This window comes from Epinephelus lanceolatus, chromosome 9, assembly GCF_041903045.1.
Source record: "Epinephelus lanceolatus isolate andai-2023 chromosome 9, ASM4190304v1, whole genome shotgun sequence".
NCBI classification, from domain to species: Eukaryota; Metazoa; Chordata; class Actinopteri; order Perciformes; family Serranidae; genus Epinephelus; species Epinephelus lanceolatus.
In genome coordinates, this window is record NC_135742.1 from 533,538 (window position 1) to 549,361 (window position 15,824).

Below are 15,824 nucleotides of genomic sequence, written 5' to 3' on the forward strand. Positions count from 1 at the left end.
TTTCCCCCTGCTCCTAGTCTTCGTGCTAAGCTAGGCTAACAGTTTCCCTTTGCTCCCAGTCTTTGTGCTGAGCTAGGCTAACAGTTTCCCCCTGCTCCCAGTCTTCGTGTTAAGCCAGGCTAACAGTTTCCTTCTGCTCCCAGTCTTTGTGCTGAGCTAGGCTAACAGTTTCCCTCTGCTCCCAGTCTTTGTGCTGCGCCAGGCTAACAGTTTCCCTCTGCTCCCAGTCTTTGTGCTGAGCTAGGCTAACAGTTTCCCTCTGCTCCCAGTCTTTGTGCTGAGCCAGGCTAACAGTTTACCTCTGCTCCCAGTCTTTGTGATGAGCTAGGCTAACAGTTTCCCCCTGCTCCCAGTCTTTGTGCTAAGCTAGGCTAACAGCTTCCCTCTACCCCAGTCTTTGTGATGAGCTAGGCTAACAGTTTCCCCCTGCTCCCAGTCTTTGTGCTGAGCTAGGCTAACAGTTTCCCTCTGCTCCCAGTCTTTGTGCTAAGCTAGGCTAACAGCTTCCCTCTGCTCCCAGTCTTTGTGCTAAGCCAGGCTAACAGTTTCCCCCTGCTGCCAGTCTTTGTGCTGAGCTAGGCTAACAGTTTCCCTCTGCTCCCAGTCTTTGTGCTAAGCTAGGCTAACAGCTTCCCTCTGCTCCCAGTCTTCGTGCTAAGCCAGGCTAACAGTTTCCCCCTGCTCCCAGTCTTTGTGCTGAGCTAGGCTAGCAGTTTCCCCCTGCTCACAGTCTTTGTGCTGAGCTAGGCTAACAGTTTCCCTCTGCTCCCAGTCTTTGTGCTGAGCTAGGCTAACAGTTTCCCCCTGCTCCCAGTCTTCGTGCTAAGCCAGGCTAAAAGTTTCCCTCTGCTCCCAGTCTTTGTGCTGAGCTAGGTTAACAGTTTCCCCTGCTCCCAGTCTTTGTGCTGAGCTAGGCTAACAGTTTCCCCCTGCTCCCAGTCTTTGTGCTGAGCTAGGCTAACAGTTTCCCTCTGCCCCCAGTCTTTGTGCTAAGCTAGGCTAACAGCTTCCCTCTACCCCAGTCTTTGTTCTAAGCCAGGCTAACAATTTCCCTCTGCTCACAGTCTTCGTGCTGAGCTAGGCTAACAGTTTCCCCCTGCTCCCAGTCTTTGTGCTGAGCTAGGCTAACAGTTTCCCCCTGCTCCCAGTCTTCGTGCTAAGCCAGGCTAAAAGTTTCCCTCTGCTCCCAGTCTTTGTGCTGAGCTAGGTTAACAGTTTCCCCTGCTCCCAGTCTTTGTGCTGAGCTAGGCTAACAGTTTCCCCCTGCTCCCAGTCTTTGTGCTGAGCTAGGCTAACAGTTTCCCTCTGCTCCCAGTCTTTGTGCTAAGCTAGGCTAACAGCTTCCCTCTACCCCAGTCTTTGTTCTAAGCCAGGCTAACAGTTTCCCCCTGCTCCCAGTCTTTGTGCTGAGCTAGGCTAACAGTTTCCCTCTGCTCCCAGTCTTTGTGCTAAACTAGGCTAACAGCTTCCCTCTACCCCAGTCTTTGTGCTAAGCCAGGCTAACAGTTTCCCTCTGCTCCGAGTCTTTGTGCTGAGCTAGGCTAACAGTTTCCCTTTGCTCCCAGTCTTTGTGCTGAGCTAGGCTAACAGTTTCCCCCTGCTCCCAGTCTTCGTGTTAAGCCAGGCTAACAGTTTCCCTCTGCTCCCAGTCTTTGTGCTGAGCTAGGCTAACAGTTTCCCTCTGCTCCCAGTCTTTGTGCTGCGCTAGGCTAACAGTTTCCCCCTGCTCCCAGTCTTTGTGCTGAGCCAGGCTAACAGTTTCCCTCTGCTCCCAGTCTTTGTGATGAGCTAGGCTAACAGTTTCCCCCTGCTCCCAGTCTTTGTGCTGAGCTAGGCTAACAGTTTCCCTCTGCTCCCAGTCTTTGTGCTAAGCTAGGCTAACAGCTTCCCTCTGCTCCCAGTCTTCGTGCTAAGCCAGGCTAACAGTTTCCCCCTGCTGCCAGTCTTTGTGCTGAGCTAGGCTAACAGTTTCCCTCTGCTCCCAGTCTTTGTGCTAAGCTAGGCTAACAGCTTCCCTCTGCTCCCAGTCTTCGTGCTAAGCCAGGCTAACAGTTTCCCCCTGCTCCCAGTCTTTGTGCTGAGCTAGGCTAGCAGTTTCCCCCTGCTCACAGTCTTCGTGCTGAGCTAGGCTAACAGTTTCCCTCTGCTCCCAGTCTTTGTGCTGAGCTAGGCTAACAGTTTCCCCCTGCTCCCAGTCTTCGTGCTAAGCCAGGCTAAAAGTTTCCCTCTGCTCCCAGTCTTTGTGCTGAGCTAGGTTAACAGTTTCCCCTGCTCCCAGTCTTTGTGCTGAGCTAGGCTAACAGTTTCCCCCTGCTCCCAGTCTTTGTGCTGAGCTAGGCTAACAGTTTCCCTCTGCCCCCAGTCTTTGTGCTAAGCTAGGCTAACAGCTTCCCTCTACCCCAGTCTTTGTTCTAAGCCAGGCTAACAATTTCCCTCTGCTCCCAGTCTTCGTGCTGAGCTAGGCTAACAGTTTCCCCCTGCTCCCAGTCTTTGTGCTGAGCTAGGCTAACAGTTTCCCCCTGCTCCCAGTCTTCGTGCTAAGCCAGGCTAAAAGTTTCCCTCTGCTCCCAGTCTTTGTGCTGAGCTAGGTTAACAGTTTCCCCTGCTCCCAGTCTTTGTGCTGAGCTAGGCTAACAGTTTCCCCCTGCTCCCAGTCTTTGTGCTGAGCTAGGCTAACAGTTTCCCTCTGCTCCCAGTCTTTGTGCTAAGCTAGGCTAACAGCTTCCCTCTACCCCAGTCTTTGTTCTAAGCCAGGCTAACAGTTTCCCCCTGCTCCCAGTCTTTGTGCTGAGCTAGGCTAACAGTTTCCCTCTGCTCCCAGTCTTTGTGCTAAACTAGGCTAACAGCTTCCCTCTACCCCAGTCTTTGTGCTAAGCCAGGCTAACAGTTTCCCTCTGCTCCCAGTCTTTGTGCTGAGCTAGGCTAACAGTTTCCCCCTGCTCCCAGTCTTCGTGTTAAGCTAGGCTAACAGTTTCCCTCTGCTCCCAGTCTTTGTACTAAGCTAGGCTAACAGTTTCCCTCTGCTCTCAGTCTTTGCACTAAGCTAGGCTAACAGTTTCCCCCTGCTCACAGTCTTTGTGCTGAGCTAGGCTAACAGTTTCTCTCTGCTCTCAGTCTTTGTGCTGAGCTAGGCTAACAGTTTTCCTCTGCTCTCAGTCTTTGTGCTGAGCTAGGCTAACAGTTTGTGCTAAGCTAGGCTAACAGTTTCCCTCTGCTCACAGTCTGCGCTAAGCTAGGCTAACAGTTTCCCTCTGCTCCCAGTCTTTGCGCTAAGGTAGGCTAACAGTTTCCCTCTGCTCTCAGTCTTTGTGCTGAGCTAGGCTAACAGTTTGTGCTAAACTAGGCTAACAGTTTCCCTCTGCTCACAGTCTGTGCTAAGCTAGGCTAACAGTTTCCCTCTGCTCCCAGTCTTTGCACTAAGCTAGGCTAACAGTTTCCCTCTGCTCACAGTCTGTGCTAAGCTAGGCTAACAGTTTCCCTCTGCTCTCAGTCTTTGTGCTGAGCTAGGCTAACAGTTTCCCTCTGCTCTCAGTCTTTGTGCTGAGCTAGGCTAACAGTTTCCCTCCGCTTCTAGTCTTCGTGCTAAATTAGGCTAACCCTATCTAGAACAAACCTCAGCTCATACTGTTTCTGCTACTTCTAAATGTTTCTGTCCCTCTCTCCACCTGTCTGTTTGTCCACCTGTCTGTCTGTCCACCTGTCTGTCCTCAGTCCATCAGTACCTGCAGGTCTGTTCTTCCTACAGTGCTCAGGCAGCCGCCATGTTCTATCCACGACCTTTGACCCTCAGTGAGCGATACAACAGTAGGCAGCGAGAGGTGGAGACCACCTACCAGCTCTCACACACACACCTAGACACACAGACGTTAGACTCCACCCCCTCACCTGAGCTGCTTCCTGCTCCAGTTCTACCACCGAAGAAGAGACAACAGGTGAGACCTGAGAGATGCAGAGACGTCAGTTTGTCTTTGATGTCTCTCCCACAGGCACAAAGAATAAAATACATGTAGAATAATATTCAGAATCTGGATCGTATGGATAATTTCTAAAATAAAGCTTAAACTGAATTTCTATTATTAATTATAAAATCGCTGCGCTGATATTGAGCTCTTTTGTCGTCATCAGGACTCAGCTGGACAGTACGAAGAGAACCAGACCAGAGACAGGTGACAAACACACAAAGACAGACATGTCAACACTCACCTGTACAAACAAAGTCAGTGACGGTGTTCTGTTCTACAGTGTCCAGCAGGAGGCAGAGCATGGCAGGAGGAGCAGTAAGGAGCTGGAGGAGCAGGAGGAGGTGTTACTGATCGACCAGCAGAAGGTCCTCCGCAGAATCACATTGAAAACTCAGGTACAGTCCTGACCTCTGACCTCTCTGCTACAGTTCATTTAGCCACCTGTCCCCTGACTGTCCTTTGTCTGTCCCCTGACTGTCCTTTGTCTGTCTCCTAACTGTGCTTTGTCTATCTCCTGACTGTCCTTTGTCTGTTTCAGGAGGAGGATGGGCCAGACGTGAAGGCAGCCTCTCCTGAGATCCTTTTAGTCTACGCCACAGAGACCGACAACAGCACTGGTAACTTCTTGTCTCAATGCTTACTTCTAAAACATTTCCTTTGACACACAGATTCCCATCGGAAACAAGATTCAAAGACTGATAGCTGATATCATGGACTCACAACATATAAACCTGTATGGGTAAAATATTAACTTGTGGCTGCTACATACTATCTTGTGGGCACAAGAGAAACCTTGAAGCCACAAGATACTACCTTTAAAGTGTGAGATACTACCCAAGATATTACACTGTGGGCATAAAATTCTACATGCCAGCACAAGACCTTTAAAGTGTGAGATACTACCTTTGGAGCACAAGATACTACCTTTAAAGTGTGAGATACTACCTTTGGAGCACAAGATACTACCTTTGGGGTGCAAGATACTACCTTTGGGGCGCAAGATACTACCTTTGGGGTGCAAGATACTACCTTTGGGGCGCAAGATACTACCTTTGGGGCAAGATATTACACTGTGGGCATAAAATTCTACATGCCAGCACAAGATACTACCTTTAAAGTGTGAGATACTACCTTTGGAGCACAAGATACTACCTTTGGGGCACAAGATACTACCTTTGGGGTGCAAGATACTACCTTTGGGGCACAAGATACTACCTTTGGAGCACAAAATATTACCTTTGGGGTGCAGGATACTACCTTTGGGGCGCATGATACTACCTTTGGAGCACAAAATATTACCTTTGGGGCGCATGATACTACCTTTGGAGCACAAAATATTACCTTTGGGGTGCAGGATACTACCTTTGGAGCACAAGATACTACCTTTGGGGCACAAGATACTACCTTTGGGGCACAAGATACTACCTTTGGGGTGCAAGATACTACCTTTGGGGCGCAAGATACTACCTTTGGAGCACAAGATACTACCTTTGGGGTGCAAGATACTACCTTTGGGGCGCATGATACTACCTTTGGGGTGCAAGATACTACCTTTGGGGTGCAAGATATTACCTTTGGGGCACATGATACTACCTTTGGGGTGCAAGATACTATCTTTGGAGCGCAAGATACTACCTTTGGAGCACAAGATACTACCTTTGGGGTGCAAGATACTACCTTTGGGGCGCATGATACTACCTTTGGGGTGCAAGATACTACCTTTGGGGTGCAAGATATTACCTTTGGGGCACATGATACTACCTTTGGGGTGCAAGATACTATCTTTGGGGTGCAAGATACTACCTTTGGGGCACAAGATACAATCTTTGGAGCACAAGATACTACCTTTGGGGTGCAAGATACTACTTTTGGGGTGCAAGATACTACCTTTGGGGCACAAGATACAACCTTTGGAGCACAAGATACTACCTTTGGGGCACAAGATACAACCTTTGGAGCACAAAATACTACCTTTGGGGTGCAAGATACTACTTTTGGGGTGCAAGATATTACCTTTGGGGCACAAGATACAACCTTTGGAGCACAAGATACTACCTTTGGGGTGCAAGATACTACCTTTGGGCGCAAGATACTACCTTTGGGGCGCATGATACTACCTTTGGGGTGCAAGATACTACCTTTGGGGCGCAAGATACTACCTTTGGGGCGCATGATACTACCTTTGGGGTGCAAGATACTACCTTTGAGGCGCAAGATACTACTTTTGGGGCGCATGATACTACCTTTGGGGCGCAAGATACTACCTTTGAGGCGCAAGATACTACCTTTGGGGCACAAGATATTACCTTTGGGGCACAAGATACTACCTTTGGGCGCAAGATACTACCTTTGGGGCGCATGATACTACCTTTGGGGCGCAAGATACTACCTTTGGGCGCAAGATACTACCTTTGGGGCGCATGATACTACCTTTGGGGTGCAAGATACTACCTTTGGGGCGCAAGATACTACCTTTGGGGCGCATGATACTACCTTTGGGGCGCAAGATACTACCTTTGAGGCGCAAGATACTACCTTTGGGGCGCATGATACTACCTTTGGGGCGCAAGATACTACCTTTGAGGCGCAAGATACTACCTTTGGGGCACAAGATATTACCTTTGGGGCGCAAGATACTACCTTTGGGGTGCAAGATACTACCTTTGGGGCACAGGATACTACCTTTGGGGTGCAAGATATTACCTTTGGGGCACAAGATACTACCTTTGGGGCACAGGATACTACCTTTGGGGTGCAAGATACTACCTTTGGAGCACAAGATACTACCTTTGGGGTGCAAAATACTACCTTTGGGGCGCAAGATACTACCTTTGGGGCGCAAGATATTACCTTTGGGGCACAAGATACTACCTTTGGGGCACAAGATACTACCTTTGGGGTGCAAGATACTACCTTTGGAGCACAAGATACTACCTTTGGGGCACAAGATATTACCTTTGGGGTGCAAGATACTACCTTTGGGGCGCAAGATATTACCTTTGGGGCGCAAGATACTACCTTTGGGGCACAGGATACTACCTTTGGGGCGCAAGATACTACCTTTGGGGCACAGGATACTACCTTTGGGGCGCAAGATACTACCTTTGGGGCACAGGATACTACCTTTGGGGCGCAAGATACTACCTTTGGGGCACAGGATACTACCTTTGGGGCGCAAGATACTACCTTTGGGGTGCAAGATACTACCTTTGGAGCACAAGATACTACCTTTGGGGCACAAGATATTACCTTTGGAGCACAAGATACTACCTTTGGGGCACAAGATACTACCTTTGGGGCACAAGATATTACCTTTGGAGCACAAGATACTACCTTTGGGGCGCAAGATATTACTTTTGGGGCACAAGATACTACCTTTGGGGCGCAAGATATTACCTTTGGGGCACAAGATATTACCTTTGGAGCACAAGATACTACCTTTGGGGCGCAAGATATTACCTTTGGGGCACAAGATATTACCTTTGGAGCACAAGATACTACCTTTGGAGCACAAGATACTACCTTTGGGGCACAAGATATTACCTTTGGAGCACAAGATACTACCTTTGGGGCACAAGATATTACCTTTGGAGCACAAGATACTACCTTTGGAGCACAAGATACTACCTTTGGGGCACAAGATATTACCTTTGGAGCACAAGATACTACCTTTGGGGCACAAGATATTACCTTTGGGGCACAAGATACTACCTTTGGGGCGCAAGATATTACCTTTGGGGCACAAGATACTACCTTGCAGGCAGAAGATACTAATTTGTGGGTATAACATGGTTAATTTTCTTACATTCAGGAGCTTAAATCAGTGTAGTCAACAAATTTTCCATAATTGGACTTTCGTGGGAACAATGAGCTAACAGTCTGGTGTCCCCTAACAGACCCTTCCAGAAAAAACAAGCTTCAACCTTCATAATTATCTTACATCTTGAATAACTGCTGCACTCAAATAACCAAAACCCAGCTGGTCTCTACATACCAGTGGCGGCTGCTGGTCTTTCAAACAGGGGAAGCTCACTTTAAGTTTACATCATAACGTGTGTCATGTTGTAGCGAGGCAGTAACTTATGAAAGGAACATTTAATTGAAGCCGTTTTTCAACCACACTCATGCCATAGAACCACAGCAACACACACCTCAAGGATTTTCAGATGGGTTTAAACACCTGAACTGTGTCTACATCACCAGAACTGATTTTCTCTCAAAATAAGTTTGAGTCTGCGACCCTGTCAAACCAGCTGCACACACACAACTACAGCTTTGTGATTCAACGAACAAATGAACTAACTAACGACACTAAACAGGGTGCAAACTCAATAACGCAACATTTATGTCTTTATTTACAGTGTGTGTTATGTTTTTACTGTACAAATGGTGTAAATGAGCTGTATGGCTTATGGAAATAAGGAACTCTGGACGGCACTCTGTCAGAAGACTCCACTCACCGATGCTGGTGTGTATTTCCAAAGCACTGTCAGTCACAAAGGGGTTCAGCCTCTTAGACAGTTCCTCCAATCATCATGCAGACACTGAGCGTCCTCTCCCGCCTACCGCTTCATCAGGTCCCAGGGAAGCTGAGCCTCCCTGGAAGTGACGATCTTGTCACATTTATCCAATGACCGTCTCGCTTTGCTGCATGAAAAAAACCTGCTCAGCGCTGTCTCATAGGAATGCTTGGAGGCTCCGTGTCCACCGTGCTGACACGAGAATGTATGACAGGGAGGTCGCGTTTGAAAACTGGTGACAAACAGCTGACGTTTGAACATCATAGTCATGATGTTAAATGCATCCTAGCGCACGTTTAATGCAATTTACATTCTTATTTTAATGTAAATTCAATAGTGCATATTTGACCATTTCTTCTATGAAATTTTAGGGGAAGTTCAGCCTCACTCGTTGTGTCAGAGCAATAGCCCTTACTACATACATATGAATATACATGACTACAGTAAAACGTGTGTGTGTGTGTGTGTGTGTTTATGTAGAGCACGTCCTGTACCGTGAAGCCTTCCTCTCCACCTACAGAAGTTTCATCAGCCCAAATAATGTCATCAGCAAACTACAGTACAGATATCCTTTCTGAGACTGAAGCTGTATATTGTATATTGATAATAATTGGTCATGTTGTGTTCCATGGGATGAACCTGATTACTTTATATTCATGTAATAAATAAGAAATATCTGTCAGATGGCAGTCTGCATGAGAAATAAAAAGAATCTCTGTATATTTAGAGACAGAAACAGAGAAAGAGGCTGACAGAATGTTACAAATATAAAGGTGTGTTTATATGCAAACGATCTGATACTTAATGTGTCAGACGCTCTTTGACCTCACCTGTTGTAAAGATCAGGTGTTTCATGTATTCAGAGAGATATCTTAATGGATGAGTTTGTTGTGACTCTTTAACCATCAACACGTACAGACATCTGTGTGACAGACATGAGCCTGCACACCTGACCGCTGCCAAGAACACCTTTCACCTGCTGGTTCGAGTGGTCGACGAGCTGTGGTGAGACACAGACTTTAACCAATCAGAGGCTTTGTTTTTGAAACCCAACTTCTCTGTTATAATAATAAGAAACTGTCAGATTAAATCTGTTAGAGCAGCACAATAATGAACACGATGTCACAGTCACATATGTCACATATATGATGTGTGTGTGGGCAGTGCGATCGAGCTGGACTCTGATTTGCTGCTGCTGTTGATGGAACTGGTGTTCAGCCTCCTGACTGGAGGAGAGCTGGGACTGGCCCGCCTGCTGCGCTCCAACATCCTGTCCAAGATGGAGCAGAAGTGGCAGCTGATTGGCTCACCTCAGTCACTCCGCCCCCTTGCAGCCAGGGGCGTGGCTGCCAGGTAACCCCCTGACCCCTGACCCCTGACCTGTCTGATGATTGACAGCTGGTTCATGTCCTCCTCTGTCCTCTCTCAGACCAGGAACTCTTCTGGACTTCAGGAGTCAGGATTTAGCTGAACAGCTGACTCTGCTGGACTCTGAACTCTTCTGCAAGATCGGGGTGAGAAATTAAACCTTCATCCTGTTTCAGTTTTTCTGTCTCAACTGTCAGTTCCACCTGTCTTTCTCTCACTTGTCTGTCTCACCTCTCTCACCTGTGCAGCTTCCAGAGGTGTTGCTGTGGTCGAAGGAGCAGAATGAGGAGAAGAGTCCAAACCTGACAGAGTTCACCCAACACTTTAACAACGTCTCCTTCTGGTAAACACTGACATGATGATGTCTTTAAATGTGGACATAATGTCCAGATGTCTCTGCTGAAGACATTCAAGGAGCGGAGCTTGCTCAGAAGCTGAAAACAAAGCTTTAGCGCTGAGGACACCCTCACAGGTGGCAGCAGCCCTGATTATCATACAGTTCTAACTCTGACCTGAAAGCTTCAGCAGGTGTGTCTGTGTGATTCCAGGGTTCGATCTGTCGTCATTCTTCAGGACAAACCTCAGGACAGAGAGAAACTGTTGCTCAAGTTCCTGAAAATCATGAAGGTAAACACACTCAAGTGGAGCTCAGGTGGGGCCATTTCACATCAGAGATCAGAGCAGCGGTAATCAAACTCAACATACGCACAGACGGCAGCTTTAATGATGTTTCAAATAAAGGTTCAGATGATCTGACTCCACAGCTGCAGACGTCACAGTGAAAGATGTCACATGTTAACTGATGTTTCAGTCATGAAATATTAATAATTACTTACATTTGTTTGCATGTAAACAAATGTGACTGCTAACCTCTCACCTGTGTGTGTGTGTTGTTGTTTTTCCTTCAGCATCTGCGGAAGCTGAACAACTTTAACTCGTACCTTTCCATCCTGTCAGCGCTGGACTCCGCCCCCCTGCGACGCCTGGACTGGCAGAGAAGCACAGCTGAGGTCTGTGTGGTTATATGACATCATCATAATAATTAGTCTTTAATGAATATATTAACAAGTTGATATCTGTCTGTGTCCTCAGGCTCTGGAGGAGTTCAGCTCTTTGATTGACAGCTCATCATCTTTCAGAGCTTACAGAGCAGCTCTGGCTGAAGTGGAGCCTCCCTGTATACCCTACCTGTACGTTAATATCCCACTGTATATACCCTACTTGTACATTAATACCCCACTGTATATACCCTACTTGTGCGTTAATACCCCACTGTATATACTCTAGCTGTACATTAATACACCACTGTATATACCCTACCTGTACGTTAATACCCAGCTATATATACCCTACCTGTACATTAATACCCCACTGTATATACCCTACCTGTACGTTAATACCCAGCTATATATACCCTACCTGTACGTTAATACCCCACTGTATATACCCTACCTGTACGTTAATACCCGGCTATATATATACCCTACCTGTACATTAATACCCCACTGTATATAGGGTTACAGTGGGGTATACCCACCTGTACGTTAATACCCCACTGTATATACCCTACCTGTACGTTAATACCCCACTGTATATACCCTATCTGTACGTTAATACCCCACTGTATATACCCTACCTGTACGTTAATACCCCACTGTATATACCCTACCTGTACGTTAATACCCCACTGTATATACCCTACCTGTACGTTAATACCTGGCTATATATATACCCTACCTGTACGTTAATACCCGGCTATATATATACCCTACCTGTACGTTAATACCCCACTGTATATACCCTACCTGTACGTTAATACCCCACTGTATATACCCTACTTGTACATTAATACACCACTGTATATACCCTACCTGTACATTAATACCCCACTGTATATACCCTACTTGTACGTTAATACCCGGCTATATATACCGTACCTGTACGTTAATATCCCCACTGTATATACCCTACTTGTACATTAATACACCACTGTATATACCCTACCTGTACATTAATACACCACTGTATATACCCTACCTGTACGTTAATACCCGGCTATATATACCCTACCTGTACGTTAATACCCCACTGTATATACCCTACCTGTACGTTAATACCCCACTGTATATACCCTACCTGTACATTAATACCCCACTGTATATACCCTACCTGTACGTTAATACCCCACTGTATATACCCTACCTGTACGTTAATACCCCACTGTATATACCCTACCTGTACATTAATACACCACTGTGTATACACCACTGTATATACCCTACCTGTACATTAATACACCACTGTATATACCCTACTTGTACGTTAATACCCGGCTATATATACCGTACCTGTACGTTAATACCCCACTGTATATACCCTACCTGTACATTAATACACCACTGTATATACCCTACCTGTACATTAATACCCCACTGTATATACCCTACCTGTACATTAATACCCCACTGTATATACCCTACCTGTACGTTAATACCCCACTGTATATACCCTACCTGTACATTAATACACCACTGTGTATACACCACTGTATATACCCTACCTGTACATTAATACACCACTGTATATACCCTACCTGTACGTTAATACCCCACTGTATATACCCTACCTGTACATTAATACCCCACTGTATATACCCTACCTGTACGTTAATACCCCACTGTATATACCCTACCTGTACGTTAATACCCCACTGTATATACCCTACCTGTACATTAATACCCCACTGTATATACCCTACCTGTACGTTAATACCCCACTGTATATACCCTACCTGTACGTTAATACCCCACTGTATATACCCTACCTGTACATTAATACACCACTGTGTATACACCACTGTATATACCCTACCTGTACATTAATACACCACTGTATATACCCTACTTGTACGTTAATACCCGGCTATATATACCGTACCTGTACGTTAATACCCCACTGTATATACCCTACCTGTACATTAATACACCACTGTATATACCCTACCTGTACATTAATACACCACTGTATATACCCTACCTGTACATTAATACACCACTGTATATACCCTACCTGTACGTTAATACCCCACTGTATATACCCTACCTGTACATTAATACACCACTGTATATACCCTACCTGTACATTTATACACCACTGTATATACCCTACCTGTACGTTAATACCCGGCTATATATACCCTACCTGTACATTAATACCCCACTGTATATACCCTACCTGTACATTAATACCCCACTGTATATACCCCATCTGTACGTTAATACCCCACTGTATATACCCTACCTGTACATTAATACACCACTGTATATACCCTACCTGTATGTTAATACCCGGCTATATATACCCTACCTGCACATTAATACCCCACTGTATATACCCTACCTGTACATTAATACACCACTGTATATACCCTACCTGTACATTAATACACCACTGTATATTTCAATTCAGTTCAATTTCAATTTTATTTATAAAGCCCAATATCACAAATCACAATTTGCCTCACAGGGCTTTACAGCATACGACATCCCTCTGTCCTTATGACCCTCACAGCGGATAAGGAAAAACTCCCCAAAAAAAAACCCTTTAACGGGGGAAAAAAAAAACGGTAGAAACCTCAGGAAGAGCAACTGAGGAGGGATCCCTCTTCCAGGACGGACAGACGTGCAATAGATGTCGTACAGAACAGATCAGCATAATAAATTAACAGTAATCCATATGACACAATGAGACAGAGAGAGAGAGAGAGAGAGAGAGAGAGAGAGAGAGAGAGAGATGCAGGTAATGACAGTAGCTTACAACAACATTAATGAAAGTAATAATATTATAGTTATAGTTCTGGCTACTGTGGTACAATATGTTGAAAGTATGTATTAATATCAGACAGCATACTTGTGTGACAATAGTCATATGTGTATAATAACAGTAGAAGTATGACTAATGACTAATATATACTAATGAGAATATATACCCTACCTGTACATTAATACCCAGCTATATATACCCTACCTGTACATTAATACCCCACTGTATATACCCTACTTGTACATTAATACACCACTGTATATACCCTACCTGTACATTAATACCCCACTGTATATACCCTACCTGTACGTTAATACCCGGCTATATATACCCTACCTGTACGTTAATACCCAGTACAAACGTTAGTATTCCTGTCTCTGTCTCACCTGTCTGTCTGTTCAGGGGTTTGATTCTTCAGGACTTGACCTTCGTCCACCTGGGGAATCCTGACATGTTAATGACATCGGAGGGTTCAAAGGTCAACTTTTCTAAACGCTGGCAGCAGTTCAACATCCTGGACACTCTGAGGAACTACCAGCAAGTGTCAGTTACCTGCAGTACCTTTACTACAGTTATAAATATTAGTTCTGCAGTTTGTCCTCAACTGTGTTCACCTGCCTCTGTCTCTCTGTCTCTCTCCAGTCCGTACGCTCTGCAGCCAAATGATGACATCATATCTTTCTTCAATGATTTCAACGATCACCTGGCAGAGGAGGCATTGTGGGACCTCTCTCTCAGGATCCGCCCTCGAAACGCCCCACGAGCCAATCAGAGATGACAGACCAAAACAGACTAAACTTGCACTGAGTTAACCTGAGCTATCCTGGAACGTCACAAGGCTAGCCTGTGCTACCTTAATGCTAACTTGTTGATACTGAGGACTGAGGTGGATCAACCTGGTGCTAACCTGAACTCGTGCTGACGCCTGGCAACAGCCCCAAAAGGAAGCTAATCTCAAGGAAACTAATTGTGGCTAACAGTTTGTGCTAACATGTATTTATCTAGACTGTTCCTGCAACAACGTCAACTGACAAAGTTTAGCTAGGTTTTAGCAGAAGTTAGCTTGGAGCTAGTCCCGGGTTAGCCACGTGTAATTCAGGTGTTATCTGGGGTTATCCTGGAGCTAAGCGGGGTTAGCCAGGTGTTAGCCAGGTGTTTTGGGGCTGATGTGCACTCCTGGTGGGTGTGGCCTGTTCCTGTATCTGACCTCAGAACTGTTCACATATTCAAAGCAATATCACAATAAACATCACTGTTTACTTCCTGTTTTCTGATTGGATGGGGTTAAAACTTTATTAATAATAGAAACAGCTACTGTTTCCATAGTAACCCTGCATGCAGCACCAGTCAAACACAGGGAAAGGAAGAAGGAAAGGTGATGACGTCAGTGACAGAGTGGGAGGAGTCTCATCATATCTTTGTGGTGTGACCTCTGACTGAAAACAGTGACCAGTTTTATCTCCAGATTAATGAGAGCGTCTGCAGGCTAATGTTAGCTTAACAAAGTACAAATGTTAACTTAGTTCACTGATAACGTAAAAAGCACCAGAAAGTGATGAAGGTCAAGATTTATAATTATTTGGTGATTAGCTCCGCCCCCTGACAATAACAGGAAACATTATCTAACGCCAGCCGTCCTGAATATGATCAATTTATTAAGTTTGATTTGTTATTGATAATCAATATATGGAGCTGCTAACAGCAGTTAGCATTTAGCTATCATGGAGCAAACAGAGGCCTGACACAGATCTGTGATCAGTGTGTTGATCAATAACAAAACAAACTGTCACATTTATGTAATAAACTTCAGCGGACATCATGAGATGTGTTTTTACTGTGTGCAAGGGTTCTTCAGTCACAGCTGAAACTACAAAGATCTGATGAGTTTGATCTGACTCCAAAGTTTGAAACACTTTATTTTTTATCAGGTATAAAAGCACAACACAATAATACAGCAGAGCTGAAATCATTAACTGTAATCATTATAATATCAAGACACACACGTTCACAACTCTTACAATAAAGTAAAAATAGATGTTTGAAAGAAACACAAAAAATTAAACAAAAAATTAAAAAAAAAATGCAAACTGTTCATTTCTTGCTCTTATATATATTATATTACAAAAAACATTTAATGAACTGACAACAGAGA

At 45.2% G+C, this 15,824-nt stretch overlaps 1 protein-coding gene across 5 annotated transcripts in view; it reads left to right on the forward strand.

The window, feature by feature from the left end:
• LOC117252148 (rap guanine nucleotide exchange factor 1-like) overlaps positions 1-14,931 on the forward strand; it is a 28,990-nt gene extending 14,059 nt beyond the window's left edge. For all 5 annotated transcript variants that reach the window (XM_078171112.1, XM_078171113.1, XM_078171114.1 and 2 more), the window contains 14 exons: positions 3,712-3,932; positions 4,126-4,166; positions 4,243-4,357; positions 4,501-4,579; positions 8,963-9,047; positions 9,395-9,487; positions 9,647-9,835; positions 9,912-9,996; positions 10,099-10,193; positions 10,399-10,477; positions 10,759-10,860; positions 10,943-11,040; positions 14,075-14,215; positions 14,315-14,931. In XM_078171112.1, the coding sequence (XP_078027238.1) occupies positions 3,712-3,932; positions 4,126-4,166; positions 4,243-4,357; positions 4,501-4,579; positions 8,963-9,047; positions 9,395-9,487; positions 9,647-9,835; positions 9,912-9,996; positions 10,099-10,193; positions 10,399-10,477; positions 10,759-10,860; positions 10,943-11,040; positions 14,075-14,215; positions 14,315-14,450 (1,559 nt within the window). In that variant the 3' untranslated portion in view covers positions 14,451-14,931. The remainder of the gene's footprint in view (positions 1-3,711; positions 3,933-4,125; positions 4,167-4,242; positions 4,358-4,500; positions 4,580-8,962; positions 9,048-9,394; positions 9,488-9,646; positions 9,836-9,911; positions 9,997-10,098; positions 10,194-10,398; positions 10,478-10,758; positions 10,861-10,942; positions 11,041-14,074; positions 14,216-14,314) is intronic.
• The last annotated feature ends 893 nt before the right edge of the window (positions 14,932-15,824 follow it).